The sequence below is a fragment of the Sceloporus occidentalis genome, unplaced genomic scaffold (genome assembly GCF_023333645.1).
Source record: "Sceloporus occidentalis isolate IW3139 unplaced genomic scaffold, rSceOcc1.0.p SCAF_1, whole genome shotgun sequence".
Classification (NCBI taxonomy): domain Eukaryota; kingdom Metazoa; phylum Chordata; class Lepidosauria; order Squamata; family Phrynosomatidae; genus Sceloporus; species Sceloporus occidentalis.
Genome location: NW_028316981.1, coordinates 178,985,646 through 178,999,466, shown reverse-complemented (window position 1 = coordinate 178,999,466; position 13,821 = coordinate 178,985,646). Strand labels below are relative to the sequence as shown.

The 13,821-nt window shown below is 40.6% G+C and overlaps 1 protein-coding gene across 1 annotated transcript in view; it reads left to right on the top strand.

The window, feature by feature from the left end:
- The window catches only part of LOC149322882 (sodium-coupled neutral amino acid transporter 5-like), a 68,419-nt gene that overhangs the window by 39,523 nt on the left and 15,075 nt on the right, over nucleotides 1–13,821 (top strand). Inside the window, exons 5-11 of the mRNA XM_089484213.1 lie at nucleotides 1,889–1,962; nucleotides 3,097–3,189; nucleotides 3,621–3,702; nucleotides 8,410–8,492; nucleotides 11,336–11,394; nucleotides 11,603–11,728; nucleotides 12,633–12,712. Coding sequence (XP_089340339.1) covers nucleotides 1,889–1,962; nucleotides 3,097–3,189; nucleotides 3,621–3,702; nucleotides 8,410–8,492; nucleotides 11,336–11,394; nucleotides 11,603–11,728; nucleotides 12,633–12,712 — 597 coding nt within the window. The remainder of the gene's footprint in view (nucleotides 1–1,888; nucleotides 1,963–3,096; nucleotides 3,190–3,620; nucleotides 3,703–8,409; nucleotides 8,493–11,335; nucleotides 11,395–11,602; nucleotides 11,729–12,632; nucleotides 12,713–13,821) is intronic.

Sequence of the window (13,821 nt, the reverse complement as noted above, 5' to 3'; positions counted from 1 at the left end):
CCAGACGTTCTGAGGGTGCGAGGCGGAATGTATGGGGAGAGGCGGTTCTTCAGGTATCCCGGGCCCAAGCCATTTAGGGCTTTATAGGTAATTACCAACGCCTTATATTGGGCTCGGAAGCGAATGGGCAGCCAGTGGAGGTCTTTCAAAACTGGTGTTATATGGCTGGTCCTGGAAGCACCAGTGACCAGCCGGGCTGCCATATTCTGCACCATTTGCAGCTTCCGAGTTTGGTATAAGGGTTGCCCCATGTAGAGTACATTGCAGAAATCCAGTCTCGAAGTTACCAGAGCATGTACAACAGTTTCTCTGGGCCAGGTATGGGCGCAGCTGGCGAATCAACCGAAGCTGATAACAGGTGCTCTTGACCGTGGCATTCACCTGAGCAGTCAGGTGAAGCGACGAGTCAAGAAGCACCCCCAGACTGCGCACGGAGTCCTTCACAGGAAGCGTGACCCCGTTCAGGACAGGTGGAACCACCTCCATTCCTGGACCAGGGGAGCCTATCACTAGTACCTCCGTTTTCTCTGGATTCAATTTGAGTCGGTTTTCCCTCATCCAGCCCATTACTGACTCTAGACAGGCCACGAGAGGAGAGACTCCATCCCCGGTCACTGCATCAGTCGGAGACATAGAGAAAATAATTTGGGTGTCATCAGCGTACTGATAACCCCGCGCCCCATGACTCCGGATGATCTCTCCCAGCGTTTTCATGTAAATGTTAAATAGCATGGGAGACAGAATGGCTCCTTGAGGGACCCCAGTTTTAAGGGGCCTCTCATCAGAGCACACGTCTCCCAGCTGCACCATCTGGGACCTCCCGGAGAGGTAGGAACGGAACCACTGGAGCGCAGTGCCCCCAGTCCCCACCTCTGCCAGGTGCCCCAGAAGGATACCATGGTCTATGGTATCGAAAGCCGCTGAGATGTCCAAGAGCACCAACAGGGACACGCTTCCCCCATCGATGCTCAGACGGAGATCATCGACCAAGGCAACCATGGCAGTCTCAACCCCGTAGCCCGCCCGGAAGCCAGTTTGAAATATAAAACTTAACAGAATGCTGGTATTGAACTCAAAAAATTGTGGTTTATGAGTGAGTGGCTGCAGTACAGGCATTTAACCACTGCACCACCAATGGTTTGGGTGTTGGACTATAACTGAAGACCAGAGTTCGAATTCCAGCTCGGCCATGAAACCCCCTGGGTGACCTTGAGTGAGTCACATATTCTCAGCCCCAGGGAAAAGCAATGGTAAATCTTCTCTGAACAAATCTTGCCAAGGAAATTCCACGATATGGTCACTTTAAGGTTGCCATAAGTTGGAAATGACTTGAATGTTGGGATGTTGAGAAGCTGGACTGTATCCAAAGGAGGGTGATTGACATGGTGAATGGTCTGGAAACCATGCCCTATGAGGAGAGACTTAGGGAGCTGGGTATGTTTAGCCTGGAGAAGAGATGGTTAAGAAGTGATATGAAGACCCTGTATAATTATTTGAAGGGGTGTCATATTGTGGATGGAGCAAGCTTGTTTTCTGCTGCTCCAGAGAACAGGACCCGTAACATGCAAGCTACAGGAAAAGCGATTCCATCTCAACATTAGGAGGAACCTCCTCACAGTAAGACCTGTTAGACAGTGGAACACACTCCTTTGGAGAGTTATGGAGTCTCCTTCTTTGGAGGTATTTAAACAGGCTGGATGGCCATCTGTCGGGGTGCTTTGCTTGTAAGGTCTCTTCCAACTCAATGATTTTGTGATTCTATGCCAGCCCTGTATGGGTGTTACATGCAGTTTTGTTTTCAAGTTGAGACTTGGGAAATTCTAGAATGTATGCTCTTTCATGAAGAAAGAGTTTGTGGCTGACTTCTGTTGTTGTCCTTCTTTTATAGGGTGCTCTTGATCTGCATTGCATTGCTTTCTTCCTATTCCATTCATTTGCTGCTGAAATGTGCTGGTGTTGTGGGTAAGTATTTCCTACTGTCTGGATGCCAGAAGTTGGATACAAAAAGTCAAGATTGTTCTGGTCGTGGGGACTCAAATCCAAGGAGTTTTATTGCTCTGGGGAAATTTTTAACAAACTCAAGTGTTTTGAAAGAGACTTTGCTGTTGGTAGTGCGTTTATACAAATATTTATTGTGATTCTGTATCAATGGCAGTACTTAGCTAATTAGGTTGTACTAGGTTTTGAAGCAATGCCAAAGCCTGCCAAACTTTATTTATGAGTGAGTGTCCATAAAACAAACAGAATCACAGAAACAGAACAAACAGAGGGGGGAAATGGGGGAAAGGCACTGGAAACAAAACAAACTAAGCCAACTGGGAAACAAAATTCTTTGTGTGCCTGTGTATATTCAACTGTCAAATACATTTCTGAGAAGTATGTAATCCTTTTTTGAGGGGCAGCTATAAATAAACATAAAACACATTTAAAAGAGATAACTGTTGTAAAATTACTATTGTGAGGTTTATTGTTAAAAAAGTATAACAAACTGAAAATTTCTGAAAAGCTCTTGAGATAATATGTATATATATAAACTGGTGGAAAGTATCCTGTCACCTCCACCTTGGGAACAGTTGTGCTATGAGGGGAGGTGACAGTCCTTGGCATGTTCATCAAACTACATTTCCAAGATTCCTTGGATGACACTATTACAGGGAAACCATCCTCTATTTAAGAAGATGTAGAACATCCTTCACACAAGATGTTCAGTGTGCAGTTGCCATACTGCCAGAACCCTGGTTTTTATATTTACTGAGAGCATTCAGGAAGATGCAGACTAGCATTGTTGCTTGGACCTTCATGCCTGAAGAGCACAGTCAGCCCTTTATTAACCATTATTACCATAGAGCTGCATACTTTCTGCTAGGTTGGGCAATGCTATCTTCTGAAACAGCTGGTGTGGAGAACGTGGTGATGTCTACAACGGAAGAAGTTTCATTTGTAGTATCGCAAATGGCTGGAGCGGTGGTGCTATCAAGCAGGAGTTATGGATGATTATTATAGTGTTATCCTGGTCACTTGCTTTTAAAATATTTTTAAAGCCTTGAATCCCTCAGTACATCTCTCTTTCTGTCTCAAATTCTATCTAATATTTAGGAATTAGAGCTTACGAACAGCTGGGACTCCGGGCATTTGGCCATGGTGGCAAAGTGGTTGCTGCTGTGATAATCTCAATACACAACATAGGAGGTAAGAACTTGTTCGTATTCATAGCTTGTCCCCTGCCAGCTCAATGGAGGAAAATGGACAGGACAGTATGTGCTTTGAGGTTAAATAAACCCCTCCAATGGCGACTCAAATTCTGCACTAAAATAAGCATGGAATTCAATGTCCTGTACACATTATGCAATAAATATATTTATACCCATTTGTTTCTGTTGCAAAATTTATCCCATTTCTGTTACCTGAAGATCTGTTAGTTGTGAAGAAGTATGGGTGAGGAAGCTGCACGGTGCCAAACCCTGACTTTTCATTGATTTGGGGCTTGGATTTTACCATTATCCCATGATGCACTTACATAATGGTATGGTGGAATACACCTCGCCCCATCTGTTGACCTTTCCCCTCCCCACCAGCCAAATACAGGGAATCCTGACAGGTTTCTTTTTTCCTTTTCACAGCAATGTCTAGTTACTTGTTTATTGTTAAATCTGAACTGCCACTTGTGATCCAAACCTTCTTAGGGCTGGCAAAGAACAACGGGTAAGCAAAATTACATCCGTTTCAATTCCCAGCTCCATCTGCCCTTACCTTGTTTTGTTTTGTTTTGTAATTATCTTCCCCCCCACACACATTTATTATAATTTATTAATAATATCTTACAGTATGATACTATTTCCATATTTACATCTTACAAGCAGGTTTTTCTTAAATAATACTTCCTACTTTCCATAAATTGGCTTTACATAATTCAGCTTGTCTTTCATTTCCATTAAATATATTTTTGTAAGCTCCTGTTGATTGAAATCAATATTACTTTTTGCTGTAGTTTTAATCTTTAAAGCTTTGTTTTTAAATTCCAAAGGATAGATCACTTGCTTACTATACTTAAAACAATGGATACTCAGTGGCCACCCAATTAAAATAACAGAGAAGGGGTTCTTTTACAATTTGATATCTATCAATAAGTGTAGATTGTCTCTCTTACAGGACTTCATCATTGTTTAATCTCTGGAAACAGTTACTAAGGAAGTTAATTCATTGATTACTGCTACTTTGTTGTATGACCTTGTCCAACCTGCTGCTCTCCAAATGTGTTGGAGTACAGCTCCCATAATTCCACATGTCCCTATTATCTGTGGGATTATGGGGATTTTAGTTCCAATGATCACCTGGAGGGCACCAAGAGCCCTTTCATACTACACAATTACAGAGCTATGATTAAACTTGAACATCTCTGGCAGTGTCCTATGGAATTCTGGGATTTGCAGTTTGGAGAGAGATTAGAGATCACTAGCTGAGAATTCTAAATTCCCATCCCTAAATTAGCACTTAGAGAGCCAACCTGGCATAGTGGTTTGAGTGTTGGACTGTGACTCTGGAGATCAGCGTTTGATTACCTGCTTGACCATGAAACCCACTGGGTGACCTTTGGTATGCCACATACTCTCATCCTCAGGTGAAGGCAATTAACAACCTCCTATGAATAAATCTTGCCAAGAAAAGCCCATGATAGGGTTGCCATAAATCAGAAACAACTTGAAGGCACACAACAACAACATATTAGCAATCCCAGGATTCCATACGATATTAGAATATTTGATACCTATGGGGCAGTTGCCATGACAAGTAGAGTGGAGTCATGGCATTATAACTGCGTAGTTTGAAAGGGCCTCAAGTTGAGTAAGACTTCCTTAAGGCATTCCTCAGGCATTTCACAGGGAGGCTGATGTTTCAATTTAAAAATTTAAGGGCTAACAATATACAATCAGGCCTCCATATCCCTGGCTTCTTCATCCACGGATTCAAGCATTCATGGCTTGAAAATATTCCTAAAAATATAAATTCCAAGGAGTAAACGTTGATTTTGCTATTGTATATAAGGGACACAATTTTATTATGCCATTGTATTTAATGGGACTTGAGCATCCACAGATTTTGGTCTCCACAGGAAGTCCTGGAACCAAACCCCAGCGGATATCAAGGGCCCTCTGTATTTGAAATCAAGACAGTGCCGTTCCTATGCATTGGGTCAGTGAAAACACTTAATAATGTCACCTTAGTGTCTCCTTGAAGATAATACCCAGTCATCCCATTTTGGGAGAAAAGCAATAAATAAATGCAATATATAAATGGATAAATAACAGCTTTTTTAAGGACCTGAACTTTTAATGACCAGCTTATAGCTGTTATGACCTGGAGTGAAATTGGAGATAGGGTGTGTGCGTGTATATAAGTGCACAAACTTGTGTTTGTGTGTGTGTACACATACACACCACATTGAGAAGAAGAGTAGATGAATACATGAGTGCCCCTTTCTATCTTTCTCCTGCTTTTGTTTGCTCCAAGCTAGGCCTAATACTATGAAGCCTTCAGAGCAGTTTTATGGAGGGAAGCAGCTGGTCTTTTTGGCTCCCTTTTCCTTTCTATAAATGGATCCATCTAGGTCTTGCTGCCCTATTCACATGCCTTTCATGACGAGGAGAATTATGAGCTGAAGTCACCATTCTCAGTGTTCAGCAGCGTAATGAGTTGGGAGGATTCACTCTTCCACCAAGCCTCTCAAACAAAAACTTAGGGCAACACTGCATGTCATGAATGGCCCTTTCCTCAATGGCCCTTTTACCTGATTTGGTCAGATAAATATGGACAGGAATTCCTGAGAAGGATAAAATCCTAGTCAGGGACGTAGCTAGGATTTTAGGAAGGGGGGGGTCCAGACCAAGTGCCACCATTATAATGGGGCTTGGGTGCGGCGGCGCAGCAGCACACACCATTCATTTTTCTAATGGAAGGGGGGGGTCCGGACCCCAAGATCCCCCCCCCTTGGCTACGTCCCTGTCCTAGTTCTCAGGTGGTAGGAGGAGGGTTTTCTAGGGGAGAAGGGAAATCGCTGGTGTAAGTAAAATGTTAAATATTATTTCCTCTTCCTAGTACAAATCATCTCTTCTCAAGAAAGTATGATTTGTACTGGGAGTAGGAAAAAATATTTTAACACTTTACTTACACCAGCTATTTCCCTTTGCTCCCATAATTCAATGTGTGAGGTTATGGGAATTTTAGTTCCAACACACACTTGGAAGGCACCAAGAGCCCTCTAATACTTTGCTTTGTAGGAGAAGAAATCTCTACTAGGTCAGCCTTCCCTATTCTGGGGCACAGAGCTATGATCCACTTTAACTGTCATGGCAACATCCCATGGAATAGAGGGATGGATAATTAGAAACCTCAGCCAGAGAGCTCCTCCTCTGGTGCCTTTGACCAAACTACAAGTCCCTCTCCAGGATACCATAGGATATGCCATGGCTGTTAAAGTGCAATAATAGTACCATAATTCTTTAGTGTAAAAGAGCCCCTGGTGCACTTCAGTTGTCTTTAACAATGGTTCTCATCATCCCCAGCCAGTATGACACCAGATTGGAGAAAGCCTGTATCATGATAACATTCCACTTACCTGTTGCAATATGATTTCTAGGCCTCACACTCCTAATTGTAAAAAAAGAAAAATGTTAAATACTCCAGTGAGTATGTGCAGACAAGGAGCATCCCTCCCAATATTGCAAGATTATAGCTTCCAACATTCTTCACATTCATCTATGCAGGCTAGGGCTACTGGGAATTATGATCCAACAACACTTGGAAGACTGCTGTGCTGTACTTAATGCATATAATCATAATTTCACAGTGGTGGGTCAAAGGTAGCTGTGGATATTTGGACTATCGGCTCAGCTTGAGAAATCACTTTTAGAAGTAATTCATTCCAGTTACTCATCATAGCATTTTCAAAAGAATTCACTATTGTTATTTTTTTAAAAAAACAACAACATTGGAATGAGTAACTCCTGCTTTACTTGTTACATTTACATTTTACATTTTGATGATTTTTGTTGTTGTTGCAGGGGAGTGGGGACTTAGCATTTATAAGAGAATGGGATAAAATTCTTAGCAAATTTTTTGAAAAATTCCTTGTTAAAATATTTCTTAAAAACTGCTCTTATAACTTAACCTTTAAATGTAAATAGAAACCATTACCTAGTATACCAATAGAGTAATGGCTGGGAGCAAAGTTAGGCTACTTTTGAGTTACATGACACTACTTTAAAAAATACAGCTGTGGGAACATATGACATTTGCAAGTGCCATTCACCCATGCATCAGCATAGCCAATAGTAAAAGACTGATGGTGAGTTAATTTACCAAAATCTTAGGCAGCTAGATGCTTCTTGTTCTTGTGTTATAGGTAACTCCAGTAACTTCTTACTTTGAAGCTCAAGTTATGGACAGTAATTAGAGACCCTGCCCCAGCATTGAGGTCACTAGATCATAGATTTAACCCCTCTTCCCCAGTGTGTATTTATGTACTCCCAGCATAGTGAATCAGCTGCCTTTGGGTGACAGGAAAGCACTGGCTTCGGAGACAGTGGTGGAATGTGCCTGATTTTAGCTGGTTTCTCCAGACACTGGATGGCCATGGATGAGGATCCCAACAGTCATGTACAACACACCATTTGGTCATTAATACACAGACACGCTCTCGCTCTCTCTCTTTCTCTCTCTCTTTCTCTCTCTCTCTCTCTCTTGTGCGCACACACACACATACACACACTCCTCACGATACATGGACCTTCCCTTGCATATAAAAAATAAGTGTTTTTCTAATTATTCACACTAATTAATAGTAATATTATGGTTTGGGGAAGGTTATTTCTCCTGTGATAAGATACAGAAAGATACAGAAGAGCATAGTATGCCTTTGCTGCTTGGTCAGTATCCCTTATCTGAAATGCTTGAGACCAGGATTTTGGATTTTAGACTTTTTTTCTATTTTGGAATATTTGCTTATACATAATAAGACATCTTGGAGATGGGTACCAAGTCTAAACACCAAATACATTTGTGTTTCATATGCACCCATAGCCTGAAGGTAATTTTATACACAATATTTTAATAATTTTATGCATGAACCAAAGTTTGTGTATATTGAACCATCAGAAAGCAATGGTGTCACTACTTCAGCCATTCATGTGGACACTTTTGGATTCTAGGAATTCCAGATAAGGGATACTCAACCTGTACATAGAAGAGGTCATTCCAGCTTGTTTATTAAGGGTGAGGAAATCTGCCCTGTCCCCATAAAGAGTCCCTCTTTGAGACAACTAGGAACAGGAGCCCTGTTTTTCTTTCTCTTTTGCCTCTTTTCATCCAAAGGAGGCAGATACCATAGTGACTGTGGTACTGTTTATGTTGCAGTGAGTGGTATATGAACGGGAATGTACTAATCATCATCGTCAGTGTTTGTGTCATCCTGCCCCTGGCTATGATGAAACATTTGGGTAAGTGACAAAGAGCACCAGCTGTGATATGCTTGGATAAACACCATCTGAGATGATGTTTGTGTGTGTCTGCGTCACTGCTGGTGTCCCTTCCACCTGAGGGTTCATGGCAGTAATGTATTGATTTTTCCACCATTATTGCTGTGTGTAATAACTTCCCCTGCTGCCCTCTTCTGGAGGAATTAATTTTACTTTGTGGCTTCATCTGCACTGCAGAAGTAATCCAGTTTGACACTAGTTTATAATTTCTAGGGCTCAATGCTATGAAATTCTGGGAATTACAGTATTGTGTGAGGGAGAACTCTAATGCTACAAAAAACTACAATTCTCAGAATTCCATAGCATTGAACTAGTGTCAAACTGGATTGTTTCTGCAGTGTGGATGCAACCTATATCAACATAAAAACTCCATGGAACCTGACAACCCAAGGAATTGCAGAGCTGCAGAAGATTTTTTTCTTCTTCTCTGTTTCAGGGTTTATGTCCAAGAAACAGGTTCCAAAACACATTGTCGCAGAGCTAGGTTGCCACCTTTTTGTTTATTTGTTTCGCTATCTGCACCTGTAGAGATTGGCAAACAGAAATTAAACAAATAAAGCTTTTCTAGCAAGGAAGCAAAGTAATGGTGAAAGCTTTCTTTGTTTTCTGATGGCAAGTGTCTCGCAGCAGGTACCATTTTGGAAGAGGCCTTAGTAGAATAGTGCTTTCCACCTGCCATTTTTATATGTTCTTAGAGGGTGAACCCAGTACACCCCATCCTAATATTCATTCCTTCCCACTTCATTTGAAAGGATTATTTTGGTTATATGATGGCATACCCAACACAGATATCATTTTTTCTAGAATATGCTTTGTATTTGGATAGAAGAACTCAAAACTTTGCCCCTCTTTTTGTTCATATTAGAGATGCTCTACCTTTAAAATAAACCTAACACTTTTATTAGCACAAACTGACTATTATGTGTCCTGTTGAACAACCAGGTATGTCACAATAGCCCTGATAAAGAGAGAAACTTTTAACCTGTCTAGTGACAAGATATAATCTCAGACATATTTTGTATGTTTTTATTACCCATTCAACTATTCTAACCATGTTTGAATATACTGACTTGTTCTTCTGCTTGTATGCAAAAGCCTGTTTGGCTAATGCAGAATAAACATGAACTTGAACTTGATTTTGGAGGCTCAGCATTTCCAACACATTCAGTGTTTTAAGGGGAGGTGCATTTATCAGGTTTTTAGGTTGATTTGTTGTTGTTAACTGCCCTTGAATTGAAACTCATGGTGACACCTTGAATGAAACACCTCCAAGGCCCATTGTCCTCAATTGCTCTGATTAGGTTCTGCAGACTCAGGGCTATGGCTTCTTTGATTCTGCCTATCCATCCGGTATGTGGTCTTACTTTCTTTTGAGAGAGATTATTTTTCCTGTATGTGGTGGGGATTTGTTTTGCCAAATTTGTGTTGCACATGTGGAGTGGCTGGTGCCCGTTTTCCTTCCCCTGAATGCTCCTAGAAGGAGGTTATATAACGTCATTCATTGGATGTTTTTGTAGGGGAAGAGAATGATGGCTCAACTGGTTAACCTGAAATGCTCCTTTCTTTTTTCTATCACTGCTACTAGAAGCAGACAAAAAACAACTGCCCTGTCCCCCTCTCCTGGGTTAGAAGGATTTTTTAACAAAGGAGTTCACTATCTCACTGTTAGAATGAAACTACATATAGGTTTTTACCCATTCCTAAAAATGAACTCATTCACCCTCCCAACAAATAATAAATGAAATGTTAGATGTCAGTGATTTATCCTCCAGCCTGATTTTCTAAATATATTTGTCCAATTAATTGGAGTTGCCTGTTTGTTGATCAAAATGAATTTCATCCTTTAACCTAATTGTTACAAACTGGGTAGCCCTTACTAAGATTTAATCCAGATATATGGTTCTGCATCTAGACTGGGCCTAAGAGTTCTAAGAAAGGAAAGTTAAATTGAAATTGGACAATCAAATAATTAAACAATGCTTAATAGTAAAGTAATTCCAATAGGAAATAACATATGTGACCTAGTATGTGTTACATATGTATTAAGTCTGGTCTAGGCAAATATAATTTAAACTAAATCTTTAGTATTGCTGTTAAAATTATTATAGTCATGGTATTTTATTATTGCTATTAAAACGATAATATTCATTAAAATAATTCTTCTTCTTCAGGTGCTATTGTTAATTGTTCCTCTTTTTTTCTACCAGAAATAGATGTCTACCTTTTCAAACCATTCCATATTAAGGCACTAGGTTTCCAGATTTGGTTTGGAAACTGAGACAAGATTTTTGTGCTCTTTGACAGTTTCATGATAGGAAAAGTTCAACCAGTGGTGTTTGGCGATGCCAGGAAAAGGGAAGCTTCGTTAAAATTTTGACCTTTACAGCTGTGCAGGATGCTGTCGAAAGTAGAGTAATTTGAACCAGTCTGGCCCCTACCTCAAATACAGATGACTGAAACAAATGAGGAATCAGGGATCCTTTTTCAGCACTTCTCTTACCTAGGTGTAAACTCTCTGGGTGAACCTTTGGGATAAGGCTATGAACTAGAGGCATGACATTCAAAGAGGTAGCCCACAGGTCCACTGAGCCATCTGCTGCTGGTTGCAGGAGACTTTCCAGGAAAGAAGGAAATAACTTATAGCAATGGGCACAAATACAGTACCAGGCCCTGGTACATTGGATGAAAACATTGCTAGTCCCTCACATCAGATGGCTTAAGAAGCACTGAAATAGAGTATCTATTAAGTTTCTGTTGGATTCATTATACAGGCTTGCTGAAATCTTTTTCCTTTTCCATTATAGGCTATCTTGGTTATACCAGTGGACTCTCGCTCACCTGCATGTTTTTCTTTCTCATCTCGGTGAGTTGACAGGGTATTCTCAGAAACTCCAGCTTCTCCCTAATGAAGGATTGTACCTTCCAATTAAGCTGCCAGACAATAGTATAAGGGCATTCTGGGCCATTAATATTGGTTTAGAAGGGGAAAATATGTCAGGAGCAGTTTCTTAATCCACTCACTCCTTTTCCTAATCCTGGTTCTCACTTATCACTTCACTCTTTGCCTAAAGGTAATCTACAAGAAATTCCAGATCTCTTGCCCCCTCTACTCCCTCAATGACACCGTGAGGAACAGCAGTGTTGTGGTTTCAGAAGAAGATACCTGCAGTGTGGAGGTCTTCACTGTCAACTCCCAGGTTAGGCCTTGGTGGGAAGTTTACTGAGTGAAGAATAGCTTTCTGGTTTGTAGAAGGTGTATTTAATTAAGTTTTATAAACAAAACAACTATATTTGTATTTTGTGAGAAATTATATCAAACTGAAAGCCCCAGTGCTGATATCATATATTTTTGTGAATGCAGAATTAAGAAATTCTGGTAGTGTCAGATGCAGATAAACCCCTAATGTTCCAATAAATTGGGGAAAATATGTGCCAAACAACACACCAGAACTGGAGAATGTGTAGCCTTCTAGACGTCACTGGACTGCAACTCCCATCAGCCCCAGTTAGCATACCCAGTGGTCAAACATCATGGCAGTTGCAGTCCAGCAACATTTTTACTGACACAGATTTCTCTATTTTATGATGCAGCAAAAGTAGCTGGATCAAATAGGTTTCCTCCAGATGGCTACTAAAATTTAAGAGAATTGCAATTTAGCTCTCAACTAATTTCCCCTACTAAAAGTTTATCTAGGCCTCTGAAACCAGAATTGTGCAATTAAGCTAAGATTGCAGTTATTTATAAAACAGACCAGGTTTGCCTTTACATCTATATCTTACTTGAGTGAGCACTAACATTTCCACACTTATTGGTGGACAGGTTTTCTGAAATGACAAATGGTAGTTATAAATTTTAGGAACAGATTTTATATTAAGGATGCAGTTCAGAGCGAACACTGAGAACAACATTAGGAAAGGAAAATCCCATATTATTATTTTTAAATTTTGTAGCTTTACTGTTTTAAAAACTGAAGAGATCGAATATAGTGATGGGGTTGTGGTCATGGTGATGATGGTAAAAAAATACAGTGAGAGTTCCAGGTTTCCAACCTGGCAATTGGAGTAGCAGAGAATGGACTTGCATTCCCTCTTCTTTTATAGACTGCATATGCAATCCCTATCTTGGCCTTCGCTTTTGTCTGCCATCCGGAGGTGCTTCCCATTTACACAGAGCTATCCAGGTGAGTTAACTGACGTCATAGACAACTATTAAAGAGGGTAAGGTTATTTTAGGCCCCCTTTACACTGCAGATTTACAGTGTTGTGCTAGCACTTTTAACTACGTTGTATGGAGTCTTGGGATTTGTAGTTTGACTAGAGGCATCAGATGAGCTTCTTGGCTAAGAATACTAATGCTCCCCCCTTAAGTGCAGATTCCATAGGATAGAGTCAATATATGAAAGTACAAAGGGAGCATTACTGTTAACCCTATCCACCAAATGTAGGACAAAAGGCAAATTACTTTGAACTACTTGAAGAGAAATTTAAAAAGAAAACTGGGTGGAAAGAGCCTTATAGAGTCGGCCCTCCATATCCACTGATTTTTTTATCCATGGATTTAACCATCCATAGTTTGAAGATAGTTTTAAAAATACATAAATTCCAAAAGACAAACATTTTTATATAAGAGACACCATTTTACTATTCCATTGCATATAATGAGTCTTGAGCATCCATGGATTTTGGTATATACGACAGGTTCTGGAACCAAACCCCAGCAGATATCAAAGGCACGCTGTAAAGTAACAATTTCCCTATGGGTTAAATTATCTATCAGGTTTTGTTCAGTTGTGTTACAAAGGGAAGGGGAGATGGTGTGGAATAAGCATATTATAAGGCAGTGGAGAGCCAGTGTAGTGTAGTAGGTTGAATGTTGGACTACGACTCTGGAGACCAGGGTTTGATTTCCAGCTCAGCCATGAAACCCACTGGGTGACCTTGGACAAGTCGCATGCTCTCAGCCTCACAGCTAGGCAATGGCAAACCCCCTCTGAACAAATCTTGCCAAGAAAGCCCTATGATAGGTTTGCCTTAGGGTCACCATAAGTTGGAAATGACTTGAAGGCACTTAACAACAACAACAAGTACATCAGGAACTACCTTCCTGACCAGTTGAAGGTATCCATGATCTGAATACCACCCTTCTACATCAGGATATCATTGAAGCCATTGGGAATCTAGTTTCCGTTCTCTTGGCTCAAGTGATTAGAGGAGATCCCTTTTTTTCGGAAATGCGGTTTTCCCTTACGCTTCTAGAATGCCTAGTACTACGCCAGAGAGAAAGCCTCTT